The sequence below is a fragment of the Trichosurus vulpecula genome, chromosome 2, assembly GCF_011100635.1.
Source record: "Trichosurus vulpecula isolate mTriVul1 chromosome 2, mTriVul1.pri, whole genome shotgun sequence".
Taxonomy (NCBI): Eukaryota; Metazoa; Chordata; class Mammalia; order Diprotodontia; family Phalangeridae; genus Trichosurus; species Trichosurus vulpecula.
Window position 1 is genome coordinate 393,998,747 of NC_050574.1, and position 26,486 is coordinate 394,025,232.

The 26,486-nt window shown below is 37.0% G+C and overlaps 1 protein-coding gene across 1 annotated transcript in view; it reads right to left on the reverse strand.

Moving 5' to 3' along the window:
- Nucleotides 1–26,486, reverse strand: part of HERC2 (HECT and RLD domain containing E3 ubiquitin protein ligase 2) — a 225,522-nt gene that overhangs the window by 130,378 nt on the left and 68,658 nt on the right. The window contains exons 10-20 of the mRNA XM_036745184.1: nt 25,055–25,228; nt 21,485–21,673; nt 20,605–20,756; nt 14,634–14,791; nt 14,313–14,426; nt 12,037–12,288; nt 10,055–10,248; nt 8,143–8,343; nt 6,067–6,295; nt 5,784–5,908; nt 2,361–2,539 (exon numbers count right to left, since the gene is read on the reverse strand). Coding sequence (XP_036601079.1) covers nt 2,361–2,539; nt 5,784–5,908; nt 6,067–6,295; nt 8,143–8,343; nt 10,055–10,248; nt 12,037–12,288; nt 14,313–14,426; nt 14,634–14,791; nt 20,605–20,756; nt 21,485–21,673; nt 25,055–25,228 — 1,967 coding nt within the window. The remainder of the gene's footprint in view (nt 1–2,360; nt 2,540–5,783; nt 5,909–6,066; nt 6,296–8,142; nt 8,344–10,054; nt 10,249–12,036; nt 12,289–14,312; nt 14,427–14,633; nt 14,792–20,604; nt 20,757–21,484; nt 21,674–25,054; nt 25,229–26,486) is intronic.

A 26,486-nucleotide genomic window follows, 5' to 3' on the forward strand; every position in this document is an offset into this window, starting at 1 on the left:
AAGAATGATGGATACCAAGATTCCTCTTATCCACTTTCAATTCACAATAAATGGACGCCTGAGGAACTGACTTGTCTGACCATGATGACTCACTTTTTAGTGATGCTGAAGTAGTATATATACAAGGCACTAAAATTTCCCCTACTAGACAGGATAGTATGAATCTAACGAAGTAATTTCTTGACTTGCTTGAGGACAAATGAAAGAGTGAGATTGAGAATCTTGAACTTTCTGGTAAAACATAAGATGAAGTGTTTCCTATTATTTCATGGTTTAAAAATAAACTTTGTTATATTTAAAACAGTCACACTTAACATTTAATAACTTGGAAAAAGATCATCTTTTCTAAGAATAAAATTCAGTCTCCTTCCTCAGGACCCTAATAAAAACTTATAATCAAGAAAAGATTGACCACTGAAGTACAGAGTCTATATATTTCACCTAGCAGCTTCTTTTCTTTTTGTTTAATTATTTTTATTTATTTCATTAAATATTTCCCAATTACACATAAAAAAAAAAATTAACAAGTTTTTAAATTGAGTTCCAAATTCTCTCCCTTCCTTTTCCCCTTTTCTGAGAAAGCATTCAATTTGATTTTTATTGTACATGCGAGGTCATGAAATACATTTCCGTATCAACTATATTGTAACACACACACACGTCAAAATAAACAATTTTTTTAAAACTACACTTCAATCTCTAACAGCTTGTTTTCAAAATCAATTGGCAATTATTGGCCTCCTAAAAGCAACAGTCATAAGAAAAAAAATTTATTTTCAAATTATTTCCCATTTTGGGGGCAATGTTTCTTAACTTAAATTCTCCAAATGATAAGCAAAATAAAATATATTTTAATGATTTTTTTTTTAATTTTTACATCTAAAGTTTGGAAAGTATTTTATCACCTAACAGATTAAGTATTCAATAACAGTTTCATGTAAGCATCTCTATTTCACTGACAATACCTACAATAACTTTATTGTATGCAAACTGAAAGGGAATGCTGACATTAGAATGGTCATGTTAATGAACAATCCTTACACCACATGGGCCCAAAAATACTACACAGGCAATAGAAGATATAAACAGCATCGATGCATGTAGAGCTAAGGTAGCCAATCCCCATTCTGAAAGTTCAATGCAAAGACAGAGAGATCTGGGGAAGTTACGATATATATAAAGATTTCTTATCAATTAACCAAAGACCATTAAATCCAGTATTGAGCTTCTAACAGTGGCACCAAAGAAGGTGCTAAAGGAAGGGATTTCTGCCCTCAATAACATCAAAATTACTTCACTCCTTTCGGACTTATTTTTAGGTTTGTTAACCACTGTATTCAAGTTTTTCATTTGAGTCAAAATTAATCAAAAACTGTTTGATTTCCTCCATGTGCTTGGTGCAGTGAGTGATAAGTATCAAACTGTAAAAAGCTTTCTCTTTCATTCTGCAAATGGTGCTGAATACTTTGGATATTCTCACTTTGGTGAACAAGCTATATTTAATCTATCCACATGGATAATTTTAAAATATGAAAGAATACAGGGCAAGGTGCTTTACAAACCTTAAAATATTACATAAAAATATTAGCTATTATTATTATTAAAAACCCTAATCATAACTAGCCACCCACACCCATCCTAGTCTCTTATTTTACCAAATCTTAAATTTGTTTCATCACATGAAAACCACTGTTATCTTACTGATCACTTTATTGGGATTCTTCTCCTTCTCTATTATGTCTTTCTTAACATGAAGAGACCAGAATCCTTTAATATATACAGCACTCAGAAGTCCAGGAATAGATTAACTATAGCACTGCTACATAGGCATAGAATAACTTCTGCTGTTTCACTGGCATTGACCATTTCACTGACATGACCATAAAAGCACAATTGGTTTTCAGGGAACAACCTAGAATTACTCCTAGATTCTGTTCCTGCAGGGTCCTTGCTAGAGCTACCATCTACACTCATTATTTGGGATCCCTTCCATTTCTGCTTATTACAGGATATTGCTCCACCAGGTAACCTCCCTCACAACTTCCAATCTCATAAAAATGTACCTTCATAATCTTTCTAATGGGTGGAATGATCTAAGTTATCTTGGTTGACTGCTTTAGCCAGCGTTCTTAATGAGCAGCAAATGGCCAATATATTTATTCTTGCTTCACCTCAACCCTAAAATTTACAGAGGAGTGATGCTGATTTTAAATCTGCCCACCGTTCCCACAGGACATGAAGTAGCTGTCTTTATCTGATACTCCTCTTGGAAGAAAGAAAAAAAGCTTAGTAGAGACAATTATTCATGCCAAGCCTCATATGACAGTGTTCTGATATTATGCTTTTAAAAGACTATTTACCTAAGGAGCTGTTGTATTAGTTGAACCAGAGGTAAACACTGTTTTCCAGCAGATTCATAAATTCCAGTATTAATAAGGTCTTTATCTAATGGCGTCCGACTCCGATGAAGTGTTGAAGCATTTGCTTCCTGTTCATCAATCTCCTTTTCCTTCTGAGCTTCTTTTTTTGCTTCAATATCCTATGACATATAAAGGAGGGAAATATTAATAGGTGTGTTATTAGCAAACTAATAAGACTTTAAGCAATCTAGGAAAGAAAACAGCAAAGTCAAGTCACTCTGGATTCTCATAGTTCAAAAAAGACACAGAAAGATTCTAAATAATTCCTAAAGTAAATGAGAAATTAACAAATTTAGCAAAATGATTCAACACAGAAATAAAATGCCTCGATATGGTATAATTAGATCAAACTAAGGCCCAAATAAAATGAGACCTTGTACCATCAATACTAACAAATCTCACACTGTCAGTTTCTCTCTCATTACTGATTCCTCCTCCTAAACACATAAAAAAGTTCAGTCCTCCTTAAACCAGAATAAACCTTCCTTCATTCAACATTATCAACTAGAAAACACCCTATTTCTCTCCTTATTTCACTGACAATTCTCTCAAGAAACTATCTACACTTACATACTGATCTCCTGTGATCTTCTTTCTCCCAAATATTTTAACAATGCTTTCTGTAAGGTTACCAGTGACCTAATTACCAAATTGAAAGGTTTTTTCCTCCATCCTCATGGTCTTCTTCATCAGCTGCTGACCACCTACCTATTCAGCAATGTTGACCACTTTTCCAAAATTCTCTACTCCATTAATTTCCTAGATATCATATTCTTGTGACTTCACAACTACCTCTGACTTTTACAATCTCCTCTTTTCTTCCGTCTCCCAAATGTGAATAGTTCTCCAAGAATTTGCCCTTATTCCTCTTCTCTTCTATGTCTACCCATTCTGTCTCAACATTTTAACTTAAGGCTTCAATTATGCAGGTAATTATCCATTTCTAGCCACAATCTTCCTTGTGACCTCCAGTTCCATATTTCCAAATGCTTGCTACATATTTCCATTCATACATCAAAACCGTCTGCCTCAGATAAAGCTCAATTTCTTCCCTTCCCACTTGCAAATGAGTTCCACATCTTCTCACTATACTACTTTTGTTAATTGTATCACTGTTCTTTCAGTCATCCAGTTTGCAACTTCTCTCATATTTTACTTCTTCTTTCTTCCTCCACACCTCTATCAAGGCAGTCACAAAGTCCTGGCGAATGTCTCCTTCAAAATCTCTCACAGCCCTCCAATCCTCTAAGTTTCTACTGCCACTATCTGAATGAACATCTACAGGGTGTCCCTCAAGTCTGGACACATAGGAAAATTGATGGCAATGTGGAGTTATTGCATCGAGTTCATGTGAATCTTGCAAAGCACATCAGCCTTTGCATCACAAATGATGGAAATCTTACTGAAGATGTTATTTGTTAATATTCCAATTAAATAAAATGTTGAAAATTTCATTCATTTCATTTCTTGAAAATATGCATTTTTACCTAAGTATCCAAACTTTAGGAACACCCAGTATATTAAGCTCATGCTTAGATTACAGTAGTACTCCTAACAGATCTCTAGGCCTCCAATCTCTTCAATCTCACATTTATCTTAAGTTCCTTTCTGTCAATCAGATGCTCAAAATCTTTAATGGCTCCTTATTTCTTATAGGATAAAACACAAATTTCTTACTCTTACATTCCAGGTAGTCCAAAATTAGGCCCTAATGCTTTAAATTTTCCAGGGTTCTCTCCTACTATCTCCTGCAAGTATTCTACGCATCAGTCAAAGTAAACTACACATTCCCCATCCCATTCTATTCTTTTCAACTCTGTTCTTCCTTATACAAGTGTATTCCTCTCTACTATCTTCTTACCAAAACTCTCTCCATTCTTTAAGGTCCAATTCAAATTTCACTACCTCCATAGATTCTTTCTTAATGACCCCAGTCAGAAGCTATATTACCCTCTTATGAATTTCTACAGCAGCCTGTAAGCTTCCTAAATAGAGGAAGCATTTCACACACCTTTCTCTCACATTCTGTGCCTTGCCCTGCTTGTGTTCAAATATCTGTGATAGATCAATAAATCAATAAAGATAGATAAAATAGATGAATGAATGAAGTTATTTAATAAATGTTTTTCAATGATAGCAACTAGATTCCACACAAAGTAAAAACGTTTTCCCTAAAAAAGATTTTTGGATTGCTTATGACAGAGGTGGGGAACCTGTGGCCCCAAGGCCACATGTGGCCCTCCAGGTCCTCAAGTACAGCCCTTTAACTGAATCTAAACTTCACAGAACAAATCCCCTTAATAAACTTGACAGAACATGATCTATATCAGGTCCCCACAGGTGTTCCTTTTCCTATTTTTCATGATAAATTTAGTCTGTTCCTTTAAGGAGATGTCTAAGTGCTCTATAATGACTGTTTAAGCAGCTTACCAGCAAACATAAGAAGAAACACGTTTGCAAGGTTAAACTGAAGCACAAAGAACATAGAATATTTTTAGATATCCTAGTGTGAAAAATTGAGAGTGCTAATATCACTATATTCCTCATTTTGAAAAATATAAATACTTCAGGGTAGAGGCAGTTATGTTGTAAATTTTTTTGTTTTTTTGAAAAAGTGTGGTCCTTCTACTACTGCTTATTTTAGGTAGGGTGACATATTCTCTCTTTTACTTGCACTCTCTCTCTTTCTATCTCTCCCTCTCTTTCTCAATCTCTCATTTCATATTTTTCTGGCAACCAAAAGGGTAAGGGGCATTTCATTTTTCTACCTAATCTAAAGTTACAATACACCCCAGAACAAATGATCCAATGAATCCTTGAGATCTGTCCCTCTTCCATTACTTTGTCCTAACTTTCTAGAAGTATCTTTCACTGCAAGCTGAAGCCTCCACTTTTATCCTCAATATTGCGTAAGGCTCTTTTGAGCCTTATCACTGTTCCCCTTCCTTCTGCCTTTCTTCTCTACCTGACTATAATATATATGATTAATTGTTACAGAATGTTAAACCTAAATTTTTTATGCAAAGTAGTTATCTGAGCAAATTCTTATGTTAAAGAACAATGATTTGCATATTTGTATTGGGGCTAAAATCCTCACACTGTGATCAATGTATTATTTTGTAATTTTGCAAGCTTGATAAACTTAAATTCATACTTTCAAAGGAAGCCTTGTAAAAGTATGAGTCACTGGGTACAATCCACACTAATGTCTAAAAGATGCCAAATCAAAGAATTCTTGGAATAAAAGAAATCACATATTCATGAAAAAGCTCTCACTTATATGTGTGTGTGCATGCACACGCAAGTACCACACAAACACACACACATGCAATATATCAAAAAAACTTTATTGTCAGATTATACCTGGATTTCTGCAGTGATGGCAGCATTTAATGCAGACTCTAATCCTCCATCAGCCATCAAACTGCCTACGAGAAGATCAATCATAAAACGACGTCCTGGACTTACATTCATGTCATTTCCTGAAACTTAACAAAAAAAAAAAAAAAGGAAGACTTGAAGTGAAAGCAAATCACCACCAGTGGTGGGGTGGGGAATGGGAGGGATGAAGAGTAGGGCTGTGAGGCTCCTACATCTTTTATCTATTTCTTTTTTTCCTTAGTTCCACATCTATTTCCAAGCCTACCTGCACTGGGTAAGAGAGCTGAAAGAGCTCTTGCTCGTTCCTCTGCTGTTGGAAGCAGCACAGACCATCCACTCTGTAGTACTGCTTGAGCAGCTGATTGCACTGTGTTAAGAACTCCAGCATTACTTGCTAGTGTTACAACTGTCTGTTTCAAGCTATTCAACAGCACACTTCCCAGACCCAATCCAAGACATTCCGGATCAACCTGGTGACTAATAGCAGCATGCAACTGAAAGAAAACAAGTTAATTTCACTCATACTTTGAACAATTAAATGGAAATCTATCATCAAAATTCTAAGAACAGCGTAGAACTTCATTATAATGCTGATCTAAACAAAAACAAAATTTATATTTATGCAGCATATTACGGTTTAAAAAGGACTTTCTTCACAATGATCATTTTGCTGCATTATAACATACCAGGAAGCTTAAGTTTTAAGGGCTAAAGGGCCCTGCCCAGGGTCACAAAGCTGAGGAGCTTTAGAGGAGGTCCTTGAACTTCAGGCCTTTAACAAGAAATCTCATGTTCCTGTATTCCACTTGCCCTCAGTAAAAACAACTGAAATTTTAAAAGCACTTTCATACTTTAACCGATTCCCTCAGTCATCAGCTCTGTGAAATATTTTCTACACTTTCCCCCCATTCTCATCAGCAAGAATCTATTCTCAGGCCTTACATATTCTTGTTTTATGCCTCTTTTAAGGTCTTATAATGAGTCATTTTTATTTATTTTTGTCTACCATACCTAGATAAGATTACAGATTACATCTAATCTAATTTTCATATCTCTCCTAGTACCTGGAAAAGTGAGGTCTGCACATATCTGCTTTGATAGGAACTTAATGTCTGTTAAGGTTAAATTATCATAATCCTGATATAAATGCCTCAAAATACCAGGATTAAGTCAAATGGTGGGTCAAATCATGTCTTTCTGACATGATTTCTGACATTCAAGTCTCTAACCTTATTATAAAGTCTATGAAACAGAAAATTGTGGCCCAATAGAAAAAACATGGAATCCCTCAAGGAGTTCAAATTCAAACTCTGCCACATTCTAGCCATATGAACTTGGGCAATCATTTAAATTCTCTAAACTCAATTACCCTTCCCAAAAGACCAATACATACACTATCAACTTCAAAGGGTTATTGTGAGGGAAACAATTTGTAAACTTTAAAGAACAATAATTCTTTTTAGAAGGAAAAGAAGCATCATGGTATACTCTCCCAAATAGCAGACTCAATTCACATCAATAAATATGTGTTAATGGCTACTCCACACAGAGCACTGTTTTTGGTACTAGGAACAAACACAAAGTTTTTTTAGATAAAGACATTCCTGATATACTGGATTTGGGCTGGCTGGTCATGGGATAATAAGTACAGATAAAATACACAGTATGCTTACTGGATAGCTGCAAAACCAATTAGTACATAAGGTAGTTAGAAAAGGCACAGAGTATGCACAGAAGAGCAAATGGCAAATAGCATGAAGTTAAGAATGGAAAGGTAGAGTAGTACCAGACTAAAGAAAGCCTAGAATGCCAAGCAAAGCAGTCTGACCTTTACTTGATAGGCAAGAAAGATATTATGACAGGTTTTGAGCATAAGGTTATCATACTAATTCAGGCAGGTAGAAATGAAAGCATATGCTAGGTAGTGGCAATATAGAGACAAGCATATAATTCAACCAAACTAGAAAGGCCAATGTGGAAAATAAAATTAAATGACATGGACTCAAATCTTCCTCTTTTGTTTTTGCTTACTTTGTAAATGTAAATTTTAATGAGTTTAAATTTATATTACTACAATATATCAGAAAAAAAGAAAAAGGAACACTGTGTGTGTTCTTGCATTCCCCTGAGTCTTGACTTAAGAGACCATATAAGTCACTGGACCAATTTCCATAACTTATCAAAAAAAATTTAGATTACCACACCACAGTCACACCTTATATTTGGAAAATTTTGTTAGTAATTGATACAAAATGTTGGAACCTAAAAAATTTCTTCAATTATTTTATAGATAATCTTAAATATATCTAAGCAGACATTTGAAAAAAGGAATATAAGATACCTGAAGTCTCAGAAGATTCAGTGTTGCCACTGCCATACATTCTTTCTCCTGTGGTGGTGGCCAGTCAGAGGTGCCATCCATCCCTTCACTTACTTGTCGTAATAAGAGATCCAGCTGTTCAAATGTCATTGGGCAAACATCCACCACGAAAGGTACACGTAGGCCAATGGACCACTCAGAACAAGAAGACCAAGCAAAACTCTATATGTGAAATAGAAGTACCTAAAATGAATCTCCAAAAGTCAACTTGCTACAAAAGATACAGTGTGCCATAAATACTAAGGATAGCTGTTATTCAATGCTTCATTATTATAGCTGTCATTTCCTCTTTAATCTTTTTTTTTCCCAAGTGAAACGCAATTGTTGATATTCTCTAAAACTCTCTATTTTCCAGATACATCTGTCTCTAGTTCTTTTGGTTATCTCTCTCCCTGTTATCTTCTCTCTAACAGAGAGATGTTTAACCTCATTTGTTCCATGGACACCTTTGGTGGTCTGAAGAATTCTATGGACTCCTTAGAATAATGTTTTGAAATATGCAAAATAATACAGTATAGGATTACAAAGGAAACCAACTACACTGAAATACAGTCATCGAAATGTTTTTCTTAAATGAGTTCATGGGCCCCAGCTAAAAAAGCCCTACTCTAATTTCTCTTCTATACTTTCTCCCTCAATTTCTAGGTGCCACAGGGCTCATTAAAAAAAAATTCACTCTTCAGCTGGAAAATTCTTGTTAGTGGCAATTAGAATGTGGGCAACAAATTAAAATCATGCATTCGAAATAAAGTGGAAAACACATTTTACAATTGATACCCCATGAATACTCAATGCAAAAGCAACTTTTAGGTGATAATTTATTATGTGGGGGGAAAAGTCACTGCCATAATCTTTTTGAATATAAATTCTAAACCTAAAATAACTAATAACTTCCTTATTTATGAGGTACATATAAACAACAGAATTGACATCTAGTCCTTAAGCACTCACTAAAGATACTCCTACGGCAAAAAGGAAACTGGCATTTATCCATTTCACAACCAAAGTAGAAAGCAAAAAGAAGTCAATTTTGAGGCAAGGTCACGTAAACCACTTTTGAACTTCTGAAATAGGATATACAATATATTACTAAGAGTTCTACAGAACAATTTTGTATTAGGGTCAATGCTAATAAATGTTATCAATTCTATTCCTTAAAAAAAAAATCAGAGCTATTTGAAAGCTATACTGACAAACAATGAATATTATAATGCTGTTCATCACTAATAATGTTCCTACAAATAAGCAATCTTTTGTTCAGTTGGCTTTACTCATTCTAGACGTTTCACTTAAAGATAAGCATGAATCAACAGTAACATCAGAAATGACTTTCTTACTGCACTCCATTTCTTAGTCCATTGAGTCATTCACTCTTCTGTAATAAAAATATGAATATAACTTCCTAATTCTCAGCCCAGAATACTTAGTTTTTAGTTCACAGAAATGGTAAATCTTTAACTCAAAAATCTGGAGACAAATATGTCCAAATTCAGAAAAATTTATCCTAATCTTTAAAACTTCTTTTACTATACTTAAAAAACAATTATAACTCAGCATCTCTCATGTAAATAACGCCTCTTCTTCTACGCAGGAAGAGAATGGAATACTGGATTAAAATATCAAATAATAGGGGCAGCTAGGTGGCGTAGTGAGTAGAGCACCAGACCTGGAGTCAGGAGGACCTGAGTTCAAATCCGACCTCAGACACTTGACACATGCTAGCTGTGTGACCTTGGGCAAGTTACTTAACCCCAACTGCCCTGCCCAAAAAAAAAACCAAAAAAAATATATCAAATAATAAGGTATTTTTTTCTCTTTATTCTTTTTAAACACTTTTTTTTAAAAAAAAAAAGCTGAAACTTTTATTAGTTACCTGAGCAGGCCCACAAGCAATTCCAACTATATGTTTTGTATCTAATCCTGGCAATGCAGTAGGTTCAGGTTTGGTAATTCGGAGGGTGTCAAAATGCTGACACTGATCATTGCTTCCCCAGCTATGAACTTCACTATCCTCAGTAAGAGCTAAGCAATGTGTAGAACCAGCAGCCACATCGACCACTTTTTTACCTACCGGACAAAAAGAAATTCAAGTTTGCTATTAATTATCAAATTCTGGTAACAAGAAAAATAACTTACAGCACATCATAAATTGTCTTACAGTTAAACTGCTTTATATCCATTTATTAGTGTGATCTTCTCAAAAAAATTAAATGTATACTATAAAGCATTATTACCCCATTTACAGACAGGAAACTTAGGTCCAGAGAAGTTAAGTGAGCTGACCAAGGATGCACAGCTGAATTCAATAAATGTTTATTAAGCATCTTCTTTTTACAGAATTCCATGCTAAACACTACTACGTGCTAACAGATATAGCAGAGCCAGGACTGAAAGCAGACTCTTGTGACTCTGAGGCCAATGCTTCCTATACTACAGGCTGCAGTCTCTTGAGAAAAGTAAGATGTAAGAAATCAGAAGATACCAAAACTAAAACAAAGGTAATTCAATCTTTTATTATTTAGTAAGATTCATCTAGATTTTAAGAGTATTGCCAGGCTTAATATCACTAATGCTGCTTACAAACTACAAGTTTTAAGTGCCAATAATGTAATCAGTAAATACTAAAGAGAGGAGACTGTTAAGTTCATCCCTCCTTACTAAACTTCTCCCTGATTCAGACAAGTGCTTGTCAAATAATTATCCCCTTTTCTATTCGCTCGATGACATCGCTTCTCAAAAATAACTTGCTTTTCAAGCAAGCTCTTTCAAGGTAATATGTTGAAATACATTGCTGAAATAAGCAAAAAAAAAAAAAACAACCCTTTTAGGACTCATCAGTAGTTTAAATGTAAATGTTAAGAAATACTATAATTTATAGGTGGTAGAACAAGACCAACACAAAGAGAATCTCCTGAGAGATCACAATGTTCCTAACTCAGCTGGAACTAAAAGGCTCCCAAATAAATGCAGTAGCAGCTGTGCTCTGAGCACTGATAGCACCACAAACTTCCATGAAAGACAAGTAAAAAATGACAAAAGCAAATGAAATCTGCTACTAAAGGGAAAAATACACACCAAAGGGTGAATACGTATAACGCTGTAAGGTTAATCAAGTATACGGTAATAGCAAATCACAGTTCAATTTAATGAATAAATATTAACTGTCCAGTGAAGAGAGATAGGGAGTTTAGACAAGCATGGTCCTCACCCTTATGAAGTTCAGTCTATGAGTATCATGTAATATGTCAAAAATAACTTCAATACAAAATATTGTGTGGTAAGTGCACAGAGAGGTACACACAAAGTATTATACAGAAGGTCTGAGGAGAGGACAAGGATAACCATTTGAGAGATCCGAATAATAATAAATACTACCTTCCAGTAATACATAACTCTTATTAACAGCATTATAAAAATGCTTCTTTTAAAAACTGCAGATTGGTTCGTAATACTTAGAAGGAATTAAAATGCTTCATCTAAATTTATTCATTCTAAATAAATGAAAGTACATGTACAGACATATAAATTATATGTATACATATTTAATTTTATTTACGGGATAATTTTTACTTATTCTTTAAACAGAGGGAGCCTTAAAAGTATAACCTTAGATTATTAGAACTTAAATTTGCTTGGGTGGTATTTCTATCATATTGTTAATACTTGCAATTAATAATGAGTGAAGGCTTTAAATCTATAAATGTAGAGAACTATAAATTTTAGTTAAAAAATATTAAATCCTTCAAAGAAAAATATCAAAGAAACCAGATCTGTCATATTTCTAGTTAAGAAGAAGACATTAAAAAAAAAACAACAACAAACCTTGCCTTTTTTTTTTTTTTGCATTACACTCACCTTGTAAGCCTTCTAATAGTTTGGGATATCGAACATGTTCCTCTGTTCCATGCCCGAGTCTCTGATTGTCACCTTTTCCCCATGAGTAAACTTGGCCATCTTTCGTTAAAGCAACAGAAAACTGACTCCCACAGCGTACTTTAACAACATCTAGGTCTTGAAGTTTTTCAATAAGTTTTGGGGTTTTACAACCATCACTACCACCTCTTCCTAGTTTTCCATAATCGCCATCACCCCAAGACCAGACTTGACCTGGAAAACAAAATATGATACTCAATTCCAGGTACATCACATTTTCATAATCAATGAGGATAATGACATATCAAAATGGGAACTATCAGATTCCTAAAAAACTGAAGTTATTTTGGAACAAAAAAATCTAGCCTCACAATGCTTTTCATATAAAAAGCTGGCAATAAATATTAAATTATAATTGTATTATTACTATTATAATAAATTAATAAATAATAAATCTCTAATTTACAGTTAACAATTCAAATTGACATGGAATTAATAGAGAAAAGAAAAAAATTACAAAATAGAAAAGTTACTAGAAATATAAATAAAACTCTGAATCGTACCTGCTTTGACCTCAATTAAGTACTTCTTTAACCAAAAAAGAACTCATAATGCGAAAACATAATATATTTTCAAATAAAGGGGCAAATTTTTCTTCCAGAACATAATTCAAATTCCAAAAATATACTGATATGTTGTGGGATGAAAAGCCGAATCTATTGAGGAACTCTAATGTAAAATACAGCACTTTGGGGCAGAAACAGCTAAACAGTTGTTCATGTGGGGAGATAAATCTTGTAATGTTCTAGTACTCAATGCCAATCAATAATATGGTATAGCATCCTCAGCAAAATCTAACCCCCCAACACTAACAGTCATAGGCTGTAAAAATAGAAAAGTAAAGAGTCCTAAATCTAGGAGTTGACAGTTTGGCTGGACTCTGCCCTGGTTAAACTACATCTGCAATATTGTTTCGGTTCTAGTACATATATTTATATGCATATTTTTAATAAGCTCAACAAGTTGGAGTAAATCCTATAAAAGGTAACCATGAAGGTGAAAAGTCTGTAGATTTTATCATAGTAGAAATATTTAAACAAACAATGTTTAGCCCAGAAAAGACTAAGTTATGGGAATAGTTTGTTAAGTTTACGGGGTCTTTTATTTTGGGGTGTAGGCGGGAGAGTGAGAGATGAAGGGGGCACGGAAAAGAGGCATTACTGTCATCAATTATTTGAGGGTTGCCACACAGAAAAGGCAGACATATTCCCTGGCACCAGAGGACAGAAATAGGACCAACGGATAGAATTACAGGGAATCAGGAGATTTGGCTAACTCAGGCAACCTGATTCCAAATTCATCAGAATGTAAAGTTCACAGTTAGCAATAAAAACTTCACAGCAAATGGTATACAGTCCTAACCTCTATGTGGAAATTTTATGAAATTTTCTTAGTTTCTAAAGAGTAAATCTTGGGGGGCCTAAAAATCACAAATGTTAAACCATCATTAAATATTGAATTTAGACTCCACTCAATTTGAAATGGCACCAGTCTTCTTATTCTTTCTAAAAATTAACACTTTAGAAAATATATGCACATACTTTTCTGTCATTCTTAACATATGTAAAAAGAAAATGAAATTACTTTTTTTAAAATATACCTATTTTTAAATATAAAATTTTCAAATATTAATGTTGCTAGAATAGTCAAACTAAGATAATCATTAAGTAGAAATTATTCTATTTCAAGTTACTTTATCTAATCTAGCATTCACCTACAAGACAAAGAATACCACATTCAAAAGCAAAAGAGTGGTGCAGAAGCATGTGGTTGAAAAAAAAAAACTGCTAGATTTGGAGTCAGAGAATCTAGGATCAAATCCCAGCTCTGCCACTAGTAAGTGTGACCTTTGACAAGTCACAACCTCTGGGTTTTCTCATCTACAAAATAAGGAGACTGGATCCAGCTGACCTCTATGATGCTCTCCAGTACCCTAAATCTATGACTCCATTATTCCAGTAGGCCATTAACACTTCCTATCTCTGGACAAGCCATTTAAGTTCTTCATTTATATGAGAGAACTAAAACTTCACTTGACTTGAGACAGGAAGCGGAATTAAATGATCTGTAGAGATCAATTCAGAATCCAAGATATACGATTTTAAAGTCATAAAACTGAAATTCAAAGTTCAAAGTCCTTTTAAAAGAATGTCTACATTAAGAAGCTCTCATTGGGGAAAAATTCATTTCTCACTTACCATTCTCAGTCACTGCAAGAGTCTGAGCATCCCCACTCCCACAAGAGACATCAATAACCTTCAGTCCTTTAAGTCCAGTTACAAGCATTGGAATTGTCTGATCTTCACTTGAGCCTTCAAAATAGAAAGTTCTGTCACATCAATCAATTAGCAAAAGTTTATAAAATGCCTCTTACATGCTAATAAGCATTTCAGATATAAATATGAAAGTTAAAAGTCCCTTACCCTAAGGAAAATCACATTTGCACCCTTATTGAGGTCAAACAAATTTGACCAAAAAAGTTATCCTTTAATAAGTTTATATTAAAAATAAAAACATACCATGTCCCAGCCTGCCATAGTTTCCTCGACCCCACGTATATAACTCTCCTTCAGCTGTAATGGCTGCACTATAAGTACTTCCACATGCAATGTGAACTACATGTTTCCCAGCTTGCTTTCCTGAGAGAGCAGATATCATCTTAGGTTCTTCTAGAGGCCTAAAGAGACGTACAGAGAACACGAGAGCTTCTAAAAATTAAAATATTACTTAAAATTACTTTTAAAATTGTTTTATGAAAATGTAATGTGTTTCAGAACTATATACAATCTGATTTTTAATTTGTTTCACATAATCCGAAGGGTTATGCAAATATGAATGTAATTTTAATTCTATGTATGCAAATTACAGAATAACAATTATTTCAGAATAGGAAGGACTTTTTAATAAATTTTCAACCATTTAAGTGTCTAGTTTAAAAACATCTGTAAGCAGCTCAAATTTCAATCTAGCTCAGTAGATTGAATCTGGCCTGCTTATGAAAACAAGCGTTACAAAGGGTGAATCCTTAATAAACTTTGTTTCTCCCTGGCTAAGAAGGCTTGAGTCGAATTCATTTGGCAGGACCCAGCATGTTGGTATTTTGGGGTCTCGAGCACCCCCAAAAACCTATGGTTCCCTACCTCATTTTTCTTAAACCTTATCATTTTTGGTTCCCTGAGACCAGGAATACTGCTAATCTCAAGTTCTTCTTCAGCCAAGACTGGAAGGTATGTAAGCCTCTCCCTCTCAGGTTTTTTGGGCCTGACTTCCCAAGTCCCACTAGGTCAGACAGCTGTAAGGCTGTCTCGTACTGAGCCTGACACTCTCAGGTTCTCGGTCCAGTGGTTATATTTGAGGCCATGGACCTGGACACAGCTTCTGAAGCATAGAGGACAAGGATAGATGCCCTATCCGGAAGTGCATGTCCAATTTCTCAATTCTCTCAGCACTACACAACTAGGAAAACCAGGTACCTTTTTGTGTTTATTTTTTTCTGTCTTTTTTTGTTCCTTTTTGAGGTTTACTCCCAGATCCTCCTTTGCGGAGGGAAAGACTTCCAGCCCCCCAAGCCCATAACGGGTCAATCCTTTTCAATCCCCAAAAATTCGCCTTTGGGTTGTCTTCTACAAAATTGGAAAAAATTTAGTTTCTCTAAGGAACTTAAAAAGAAAAAGCTGGTGTTCTTTTGCAACACTGTTTGGCCTCAGTATCACCTAGAAGGCCAAGAAGCATGGCCCATTTTGGGGACTTTACAATATAATACTCTCTTGCAGTTAGAGTTGTACTGCACCAAGAAGGAAAATGGAGAGAAATTTCCTACATAATGGCCTTCATTAAGTTCTCTCGAAACCCTGTTCTCAGAAAAGACTGTAAGATGCTCATAGCTAGAGCCCCCAGCCCCACAAAGGGGCAATGGGGATCAACAGGACATTTTGGATGACCCCCTTCTTATGGCCCCCAGGGCTTTGGCCCCAGCCCCTCCTCCTACTCCCCAACCTCCCCTGAGCACCCTTGTTTCCTGTGCTCCCCCTTCCTTGGCTACCCCCTCTTTCACTTGGTTTCCCTTCCCTTATCCTCTAGCCCAACCCCCCTCTTTTCCTGGCTCCTTCACAGTCCAAGTCTCCTACTCTGCATCTCCTCCCATGGCCACTATTCCCTTGGCAACCCTTGCTCAGGTCCCAGCCAAGGGTCTTGTTGAGGTGCCTCCCTCTACTCAGGTTCTGGCCTCGTGGCCTGCCCCTACTTCAGTCCCTGCAGTATCTACCACCATGGGCCCTCCCCCAAGGCAGTACCTCCTCTCCTGGTCCCCATGTCTGAGGTGGTGCCCACTCAGGTCTCTTTGGTATCTCCCCGTCTGACCCCTACTCCTCCTCAGGTACCAGCTGATCTTCTCCCTTGCCAGCCAGATCCCCCAGCCTTGAAGTCTAATACAGATCAGCTAGATCTCTCTCCCCAAGCTCCTGTCCCCACAGCACCCTCAAGGCTTTTTCCCCTGAGGGAAGTGCCTGCCCCATCCAGTGAGACAATTAGAGTCCATGTTCTGTTCTCTATTTTGGATCTCATTCAGGTTAAAGAGAAACTTGGGAGATACTCAGAAGCCCCCAATAAGTTTGCTGAGGACTTCAGGGATCTGTCCCTACAATCTGAACTTTCTAGGGGTGATTTGCATATCCTCTTCCTACCTGTTGTACCACTGAGGAGAAGAGGAGAATCTGGGAACATGACCAAAATTTTGGGGACCATTTGGTTAGCAATGACCCCACAAAATATCCCCCAGGAACAGTTGCTGTTCCCACTAGTGACCCAGGATGGGAATATCAAAAGAGTGAGGATAGGGGAAAGAGAGATCATAAGGTAATTTGCCTGTATGAAGGCCTAAGAACTGCATTTCAAAAGCGAATAAGTTTTCAAAAAATTAGGGAAATTACTCAGAAGAAAAGGAAAACCCTGCCCTTTTCCAAGACCGGCTAGTAGGAGCTATTAAGAAGTATACAAATTTGGATCCTGATTCTATTGAAGGGGCGGCAATCCTTAACATGTATTTCATTAATCAGTCTGCCCCAGATATTAGGAGGAAACTGCAGAAATTGGCGCTGGGACCCCAAACACCTCAGGCCCAATTACTAGAGACAGCCTTTGGAGTCTTTAACATGAGACCTATGAGTGGGATAAGTGAAGACCTCTCATAAAATCTGGATCTCGGCCTTTCTGTGAGTTGAGTGGGATGAATGGGGGTGGAGACTTTTCAGCGTGGATCAGGGCTTCTGATTGTCAGCTAGGCCTAAGTTTTGAGTTACTACCTGTAGGAATCTGAAACTGAGAGCAGCCTGAACCGCCCCCAGCACGAGCCTGGCCAAATAAGGATAAAAGTGTTGTTAAGAGTTGGCATTGGCTAAATTGTACCTGGGTTAGATCTCTCCTGAGATTGTGAGCCTGAACTCCACCAATGAGAGTGAAGGTCAGTGGTGGGAGATGGATGGAACGCGCTAAGGTATATAATCATGCTTTACTTCCTGTGCTGCACCTCTCCTACTAACTTGCTGCTGGTGGTGATGATGCCCTTTTTCGCAAAATCATAATTAAGAAGTTTTCTGTTTCTACCTTGAGAGATCACTGACTCTTTTAATTAATTGCTGGTGGGTGGTCTCACCCCACACACCTAGTTGCAGCAGAGGAAAGAGAACGCAGGGAAAGAGCTAGAGACAGAGAACATGCTCAATTCTTGGTTGCTGCTATGTCCAGGAAAAGGCCCAAGGAACGCCGCTCCAGGGGGCCCCCTTGGAGGAAGCGTGGCAACTTGAGCAGTGGGGAAACCTGCTTTTCAGGCCACAAGGAGGGTCACTGGTCCAAGGAGTGCCCCTCTAGGGCGCCCCCCCAAAGGAAGCCCCCAGGATTGCTGCCTCCAGGACCGTGGCCAGCATGTGACCAGGAGGGGCACTGGAGAAAGGATTGTCCGCTAGGTTGGAAAAGTGGTAGAGCTGCCTCCCGGTACCCTGTCTTCCATTCTTCTCAAGACTCAGAAAGAGGGAAAAACTGGGGCTTGGCAGTGCTCCCACTTTCTCCACCTCTCTCATGGAACCCTGGACAAAATTGAGGCAGAAGGTAAAGTTACCCACTTTATCATGGCTATGTTCTCTTGTTTTAACTAATTTCTCTGGCCCTACCCACTCCTTGACCCATCAGGTCGCAGGCATCAAAGGGGAAATTAAGGGATGTCTCCAAACATACCCCCTCCCCTGCCTACTTGAGGATCTGTTGTTTGAACGCTCCTTCCTTATGTTCTCCTCTTGCCCTGCCCCTCGTTGGGAAGGCACCCAATGGTAAAATTGGGAAGCCAGTTTTCTCTAGCTAAACCTCCCACCTCCCTTTTCCCTCTGTTCACCAGACCTCCCCATGTTCCCCTAGAAGTGTGGGAGACAACTGAGCCAACTGTTTGGGATCAGGGAATTCCTGGGTGAGCTACTTCTGCCACCCCAGCCATAGTTTCCCTTCCAAGATCCTAAAGTGTTCCCCCATTGCAGTCAATATCCAATTAAGCCCAAGGCCTGGGAGGGAATGCAACCATTAATTGCTACTCAAGGCCCAGACTCACTCCCCCTAGAGTGGGGTCCCAACTCGGATAAAGCTTTTGGGTCTTTGAAAACTAAATTGACCACCACTCCAGCATTAGCTTTACCTAATCTAGAAAAACCTTTTACTCTGTATGTTGATGAAAGGAGAGGACATGCTTTGGGAGTCCTAACCCAGCCCTTAGGACCTGACCCCAAGCCAGATGCCTATTTTTCAAAACAATTAGAATCCATGGCTGCCGCAGCCACTCTAATTGAAGCTTCTAAACCACTAGCTGACCAGCCCCTGGAATTTCTGACTCCCCATGTAGTTCAGAGGACCCTGGAAGCAGAGAGCCACCAGTGGCTGGCTAGCCACAGGCTCACCAAATATCAAACCTTGTTCTTAGATATGCATGATCTAATTCTTTGGGTGTGCCACACACTCTTGAACCCCAAAGCAGTGTGGTACATAGAACAAGTGATTAGAGGAACTAGGTATGAAACAGTCATCTTTAATTCCCTCCAGGGAAATTGTCCTTTCTCTATACTCCTATATGGTCTGTTTGGTTCTTGTTTGCTTAACCTCCTTGCCAGGTTTGTCTCCTCCAGGCTCCAAAGCCATCAACTTCCAGATGACTGCTCAGGCTATGTACTCCTTGAACGGGACCCATCAAGGCAGGGACAGCTCTACACCCCTTGCCAGCAGGAAGCAGTTCCAGAAGCTGAGACCTTCGGCCCTGACCCCAAAAGAATTTGGGTCCCATTTGAGGGGGGAATGATGGGGGCACAGTCTCTGGGAACCCCAGTGAACTCTCCTTGAATCTTCCCATTAGATCTGGCCTTCCCCTGAGGCCATATACCTTTCATTATCTAGGCCCAAAATCTCTACCTGGCCTAGCCCTCTATTGTCCAACTGCTTCCCACCCTTAATCCCATCAAAATTCCATTCTCTTGTTTCCTGGAATCTTGACCCCAGTCACCCCAATCCCATCAAGATCCCCCCAAACCTAAACCCCTCTTCTAATTACCCCAGAATACTTGACCACCCCTAGATCCCTCCCACAATCTTTTTGTATATAAGTCTCATCTTGCCTCCATGAAGGCGCTCAGATTTCAATCTAGCTCAGTCAATTGAATCTGGCTGGCTTGTGAAAACAAGCCTTACAAAGGGTGAGATTCCTTAAGACAACCCAATATGGTGAAACCTTAATAAACTTTGTTTTTCCTTGGCAAAAAATAAATAAATAAAAAATTTAAATATCTGTAATCAATATGTTACCCAGAAAAATTGTCCATGGAGTCTGGACTATACACTCAAAAACATTCCTCAAAGAACTCAACTATGTTTTAAATAAACTTTTTTGGAAATTGTTCTAAAATATAAATTCTGAGTGTGGTTATTCTACTGTCACCTACCCCAAAAGACTCCCCCCAATAACCCATACTGACCTGAACCTTTTCTGATCTCCTAAAGCACTTTGTATGTGTCATTCGTTTGAACATTAATACTTTGCACTATCACTTAACTCAGTTTTGCATGTCTTTCCCCCCCCCCAACTACATGGAAAGTTCCTAGAAGGCAAGGATGGTGTCATTTTTCTTGGTATTAAAATATTTATTAACTACAAAGTACAAAGCACTATGAAAACCTCAAAGAAGGAGGATATTCCCAAGTAAGAATATCTTCCTCAGTGCTTAATAAAGCATTACTCACAGCAAACCCCCCACCTTCCTAGGGATGAACCATTTAGGCAGATTCACAAATAAACTATTTCATAATTAAGATGAAGTATAAAAGATATTTTTTTCCTACTGTAGCCTTTTAGCTAGATAGTCTAATCTGAAAAAGGCTATTATAAAAACTGTTTATAGTCTAATCTGGAAAAGGCTATTATAAAAACAGTTTATTGCCTCATAAGAAAACAGTGATAATACGTACACTGTATCACCATGGCCTAACCGTCCACCATCTCCACATCCCCAAGAAAAGACCTCTCCAGTGGCTGCCAAAGCCAGGTAATGGTGACCATCTGAATGTGCAGCAATTTTCACAATATTTCTAGAGGCAAGACCTTGAACCAGTTGTGGTCCCTAAACAGGATTTAAAAACAAAAAACAAAAAACAATAGTCATAAGAAGAAAAATCAGTAAAATAACTTAAAATACAATCTAGTAATACACCACATAGTAACAAATCCCACCTTACTAGAAGCCCTGAATGTCTAAAGTAAGGCTCTTTAGTTCCTCAGTTCTAATGCAGCCCAATTTCTAAACAGGGACTTAGGGTCTTCAACCTGCTTTAGTATGAACATCAAATTTTAACTTCTAAAATATAAGAACTTTTGTAGCCTTTTGAGGGAGTTATGTTAAACAATTTTTAAGAAATTCTATAAAGTATACTATATGTATGAAAAAATCCAGAGGACCATTACATTTCAAGAATATCAACAATGTACATTTAGCCTCCTGTGATTCTGAATTATTTTGAGTCCTCTTCCATAAGTTTTTGCAAATTATGCCTTATCAATGCATTTGCACGGGAAGTTAACAGGGAGAAACTAATTCCACAGTAAACAAAACAATGTAGTAAAACAAAAAAGGTGAAAATGAGAACTATAGTGACAACTCAATGATATGACATGAAATGTGAAAGAGGGGCCTCATGACATAAAACAAATCAAAACTAGTCAAGTTCAGAAAATGAAGAAATCTAAGAGAAATTTCACCTTTATATCACAAGTACAAATCTAGATTAAGTATAGAAAAAAGGTTTAGAACGGAGGGGGGGGGGGGGGGGGGGGAGGAAAAAAAACACCTACCAGCGTGTCACTGTTGTAAGCCTGCATGTAAACTCGTCCGTTCCGAGATAAAATTAGGAAACGCTTTTCTGCACAGGCAATCTGTGTGACCCCAAGATTTGCAAGTCCCTCACACTGAATTGGGCCAATCACATTAGCATAGTATTTCCATCCTATTAAGCCCCAACCTATGACTTCTTGTAAAGATCCCTGTAAGACAATTCAATTCAATAAACATTAAGTACCTACAACGGACCAAGCAGAAATATCCTTCGCTGTCAGATACTTATTTTAATGACTTAGGATCAAATCACCTTGTGGGAAAACTGTAATATGCATTACTCTTGAATTCATATATGCAGAATAAAAGAAAGCTACTTACAATGTAAGCATCACGATACTGCTAACACTAAAAGTATAAGCTACAGCTGATACACACCTTTCGAGTGACCATTACCCATTAAAACTTAGATCTCCTTTTTTAATACAGGCAGTCCAATAATAAATTCCTCAAAATCTTCTCAACTATAGATAGTTTCAAAATTGGATCACTGTTCTAAGCGCCTATTTAAGTGCTTTACACTCATATAGTGTACATAAAGCACTGCGCAAATAAATTTTGAACTAGAAGCCTTAAAAGCCTCTACTTCGCTCTAACAGGGAACTGAGCTCTCACCCTCGCCCCTTCATATCATTCAACAAATAGTTTAAAAGGGCCTATTCTGTGTTGGGCTGGAAAAGGTACAAAGTTTAGGTAAGACGTGGTTCTCTGCCTTATAAAGCTTACAGCATATTAACGAGAGAAATAAAAAGAGAGCCAATGAAAAGTAAACAATTTTCTTCCACTCAGGAGGCACATGTGGGTATGCTGTCCTCACCACTCCCCTTCCCTCCAGTAGTGGTATTACTAATATTGTTTCTAGTGATGTGTATGTTCTGTTAAGTAGAAAGTAAGGCCTTAGAGGCCAAGAACCTAGCACAGAGTGCCTTGTGACCTGAAGGCACTTATTAACTGTTCACTGAAGAGGACTTTTAAAGGGCAATCTCCCTCAGCAGACAACCAAGAACAACTGCCACCTCTGGAACTTCAGACTATAAGGATCAAGAAAATCAGCAAAGGGCACCTTCACATCAGAGTACCACATAACCAGGGAGGCCAAACAAATGAAAAACTCTGAGAAAGATGTTATTACTTGGCAAGACCAATCTTTCACCAGAAAAGAATTTAAGGAAAATTGCGTTTGACATTAGGTACTGACAATCATGAGGCTACCTTGAACAATCTGGAGAGAGAGAGAAAACGTTAGCTTCCTAATCATGACCCTCTAAATAATGACAATGAGAAAAATGCAAGACATTTTGTCAACCAGGAAACTTCTCAATATGGATTTGTTCCCATCATCAGGGCAAAATGAGAAGTTAGATAGCTGATCATCACCATCAACCTCGGCCAGATCACTTCTGGCAGAGAGTTAGCATCAAGTAAGGTTGGGAGGCAGGAGCAGAACCTTTCCAAGACTGTCTTTGGGACAAATGGTGAAGACAAGCAAATTAATGCTTCAAGATTTCAGCAATTAAAGATAAAAACTGAGGTACCCTGTTGAAGCAGACACTAAATGATTTGAATCATTTGGGCTGGACTTTGACTCAAACCAATATGGCTTCAAAACAAAATTTTTAAAAATACTTAAACTCAAAGTTAAAGTTCATTTAACTTGGCCATCCAAATGTTACATGCAACTGGTTTGCTGTCAATTTGCTCTAAGAACAGCAAAACAGCTCACAAATAATGGAAGTTAGGGACTAAGACTGCAGAAAGTATGATAGATACATGGCCATCTTATAAAAACAAAAGGATTAATTAAGCTATTCTAATATAAGATCTCCAAAGCAACACTAAGGATATATGAGGTAGTTAACAAATGGTTTATCTATATACAGTTTTTATTTGTGTATATTTGTATGCATACATATATTTTGTTTGTGTATGTATACTGTTTGCCCATCCCAGCACAGCCCCTCCCAATTCATCAGCTGAAATTTGTCATTTTCCTCATCCTTACAATGGGGATACCACCTATAATATCTACCACAAAGGATTATCATGAGATTCAAATTAGATAATACATATAAAGCATTCTGCAAACCATAAAGCCTTCTAAAGATGTTAGCTAGTATTATTCTCAAGCCAAAGAACAGAGAAAAGGGAAAATCCAAAGGCTCTCTCCTCAGGAAGAGGTGAGAAGCAGTAGGCTGTCTGGGTAGAGCTGCTAATTACCAGAGCTCAGGGCCACAGGATGGATGCACTATCTAGAAGACAGAGGTATGAGCAACTAAAGGGACCTTGGCTAAATCCAACCAATACCAGAGTCCAATACTAGAAGGTCAGAGAAGGTTGGAGTTCAGCTGACAGTCCAAGCCAATTTGCAACCCTGGGCTTCTGGAAGGTGAATGTGTATTTTTATACCTAGATACAATGCATAAAACACTGCCTTCCACCTTCTAAATTAAATTTTGCTGGATACCATCCTGCCACAGGGAGTAAAACCTCAATAGCCTATTCTAAGAAGTGGCAGGCAGTTTAAGGACTTTCAAGACCTTATGTAAAAAACAACTGACCTCTATTCTCTTCTGATTAAATAGTCTAGTCTTTATAGTTTATGGTTGAATTTGGAGTTTTCCTAAGTTTGCCAGGTTTAATCAGATGGTTGTTCTTAAGAAATGGGGAGCAAATGTTGTTGTCAATAGCATAAGCTACTGACAAAAGCCACAGGAAAAATGGCATAAAGTAGGGAAGAGAATACAGCATTGACAGTCATTCCCTTAAAAGACTTAAGTAAATTCAGGACAGATAAGATGAACAAGGAATAATCTATTACTCAGAAAGGCAAATTAGAAGGCTGAATAGGAGTCTACACGGTCACTGACAGTAAACCAGGGTGATTTTTTTTTGTTTGTTTCCTCACTTTGAGATGTAGGGGACCTGGAATCTGTAAAAGGGATCTATGCATGGTAATCTAACCCAGTGCTTCTTAAACTGTGGGTCATGAAGAAGCACTGAAGGGGTCACAAGTAGAAAAAGTTTAAGAAGCCCTAATCTAACATACAATGAACAGTGAAACTGTGGAAAGAAACTTTAACTCAAAAAATGGACATTAAGTCCCAGCTCTGACAATAGCTAGCCACATGTCCTTGACCTCTATACCTAAGTTTTCTCATCCACAAAATGGTGATAACATCACAAGGTTATGAGGAATGCATTTTGCAACTACAATGTGCCATGTGGACTGTCATCATTTTTAATAATTTGTGAAACAGCCCTTTAAAAATAGTCTTCCTTATTAAGCACCATTTATCATAAGATGCTAAATCTATAAAAAGTAACAGAGTTCACAACAGAATACCAAAAATAGTCAATACTTCCAAACATATAGTTGATAAATTTGCTATGCTAATTAAAAAGTTTAAAAAGTAACTGCTTTCTTAACAGGAGCACCAAAAGAAAATTTAAAGAGTTTAACTTCAATTACAAAGAAAGCATTTGAAATTCCTGATACAACAATAGATAGAGAATTTCATTTCAGTGAATACCTTATGAGACGTAGGAGAGCTACACTGAGGAGGCATGCAGGGAGTAGCCAGACGATCTAAATGTGCCATGATCACTACTGCAGTTTGACGCAAATCAATAGCCAATTCATTGTCTTGTGGTAAAGTAAGGTACCTCAGAAAACTTTCATTGGGACTCAGAGGACCAGAGAGCATCTAAAAGAGGAGGGGAAAAAAACATTAATCAATCATTTCAAAAACAGTGTGAAGGAAACAAACATACTAACAAACATCTAATATATTTTCCAATTATTTATATTTTGGCATGGATGTAGTAGCCAAACTTAGCCAATCTATTTATTTTAGTCATCCTAAAGAACAATATTAATCACATGTCTGAATGAACTCTGCACAGATCATAAAGACCATTAAGGCAGCTAAATGCTCAAATCAACCATTATACAATCTGAGGCTTTTTCACATAAAGATTTAGCATATGAATGGAAGCATCAAGCTATTTCTAGCTTTCATCTCAATTTGAAGAAACTATCATATATTCCCTATTTTCATACTTGTACTTTTTCTATAAAACAAGTGGAGAACCCTGTTAGCTTACAGATTACCAAATGTTAATATGTAGCAAGGCTAGAAACTAATTGCAAAATCATATTATTATTATGTGTGTCAAGCAAAAAACGTACAAAATAAAAGTGAAAACATTTCAAAGGTTTTAACATGAGTCTCTAAATTGTATCCTTTCTCATCTGATGGCAGGAACAAATCCAGAAGTTAAGAAGTTGGGCCCTCTCTAGAAACAATATTAAGGAGAAAAAAGAATAATGCTGAATCTTTTAAGCTTAAACACTTTCAAAATAAGCCAAATGGGGGTGGGGGGGGGGAACCAAGCATTGCAGATAACACAACTAATAAAATTTTTGGTTTTCTTGGGGAGCAGGGAGGTTGCTGTTTTTTTTTTAATTTGAGAAATTAGATGATACCAATCCAGCCAAAAGTAATGTCATTTTTCTTTCAACTTAGAAATTTTATAACCTAAACTGTTTATTTTATGATTAATTTCATACAGCCTTATGAATATCTCATATGGTTGTCATATTACTTTTTTAACTACTTATTTGACTTATCACTGATTTTATAAACTAACTGGGGAGAAGATATAACTATATCAATCAATCAACTATTATTTATGAAATGTCTACTATGTACCAGGCACTATGCTAAACAATAGGAATTTAATTTTATAATTATATTGGATGTAATTATAATGAATGAAAAAAAGGCTGATCTCAAAACAACTTCCCATTTTAAAAAAGAAACAACACACACAAGTACATACAAAATAACTGTGAAAAGAATACATAAAAAATAATTAAATACAAATTAGCTTGGGAGGGAGGCATTAACAGTTGAGTCAATTAGAAAGTGCTAAATCCACAGGGTAGTATATAAGCTAAGT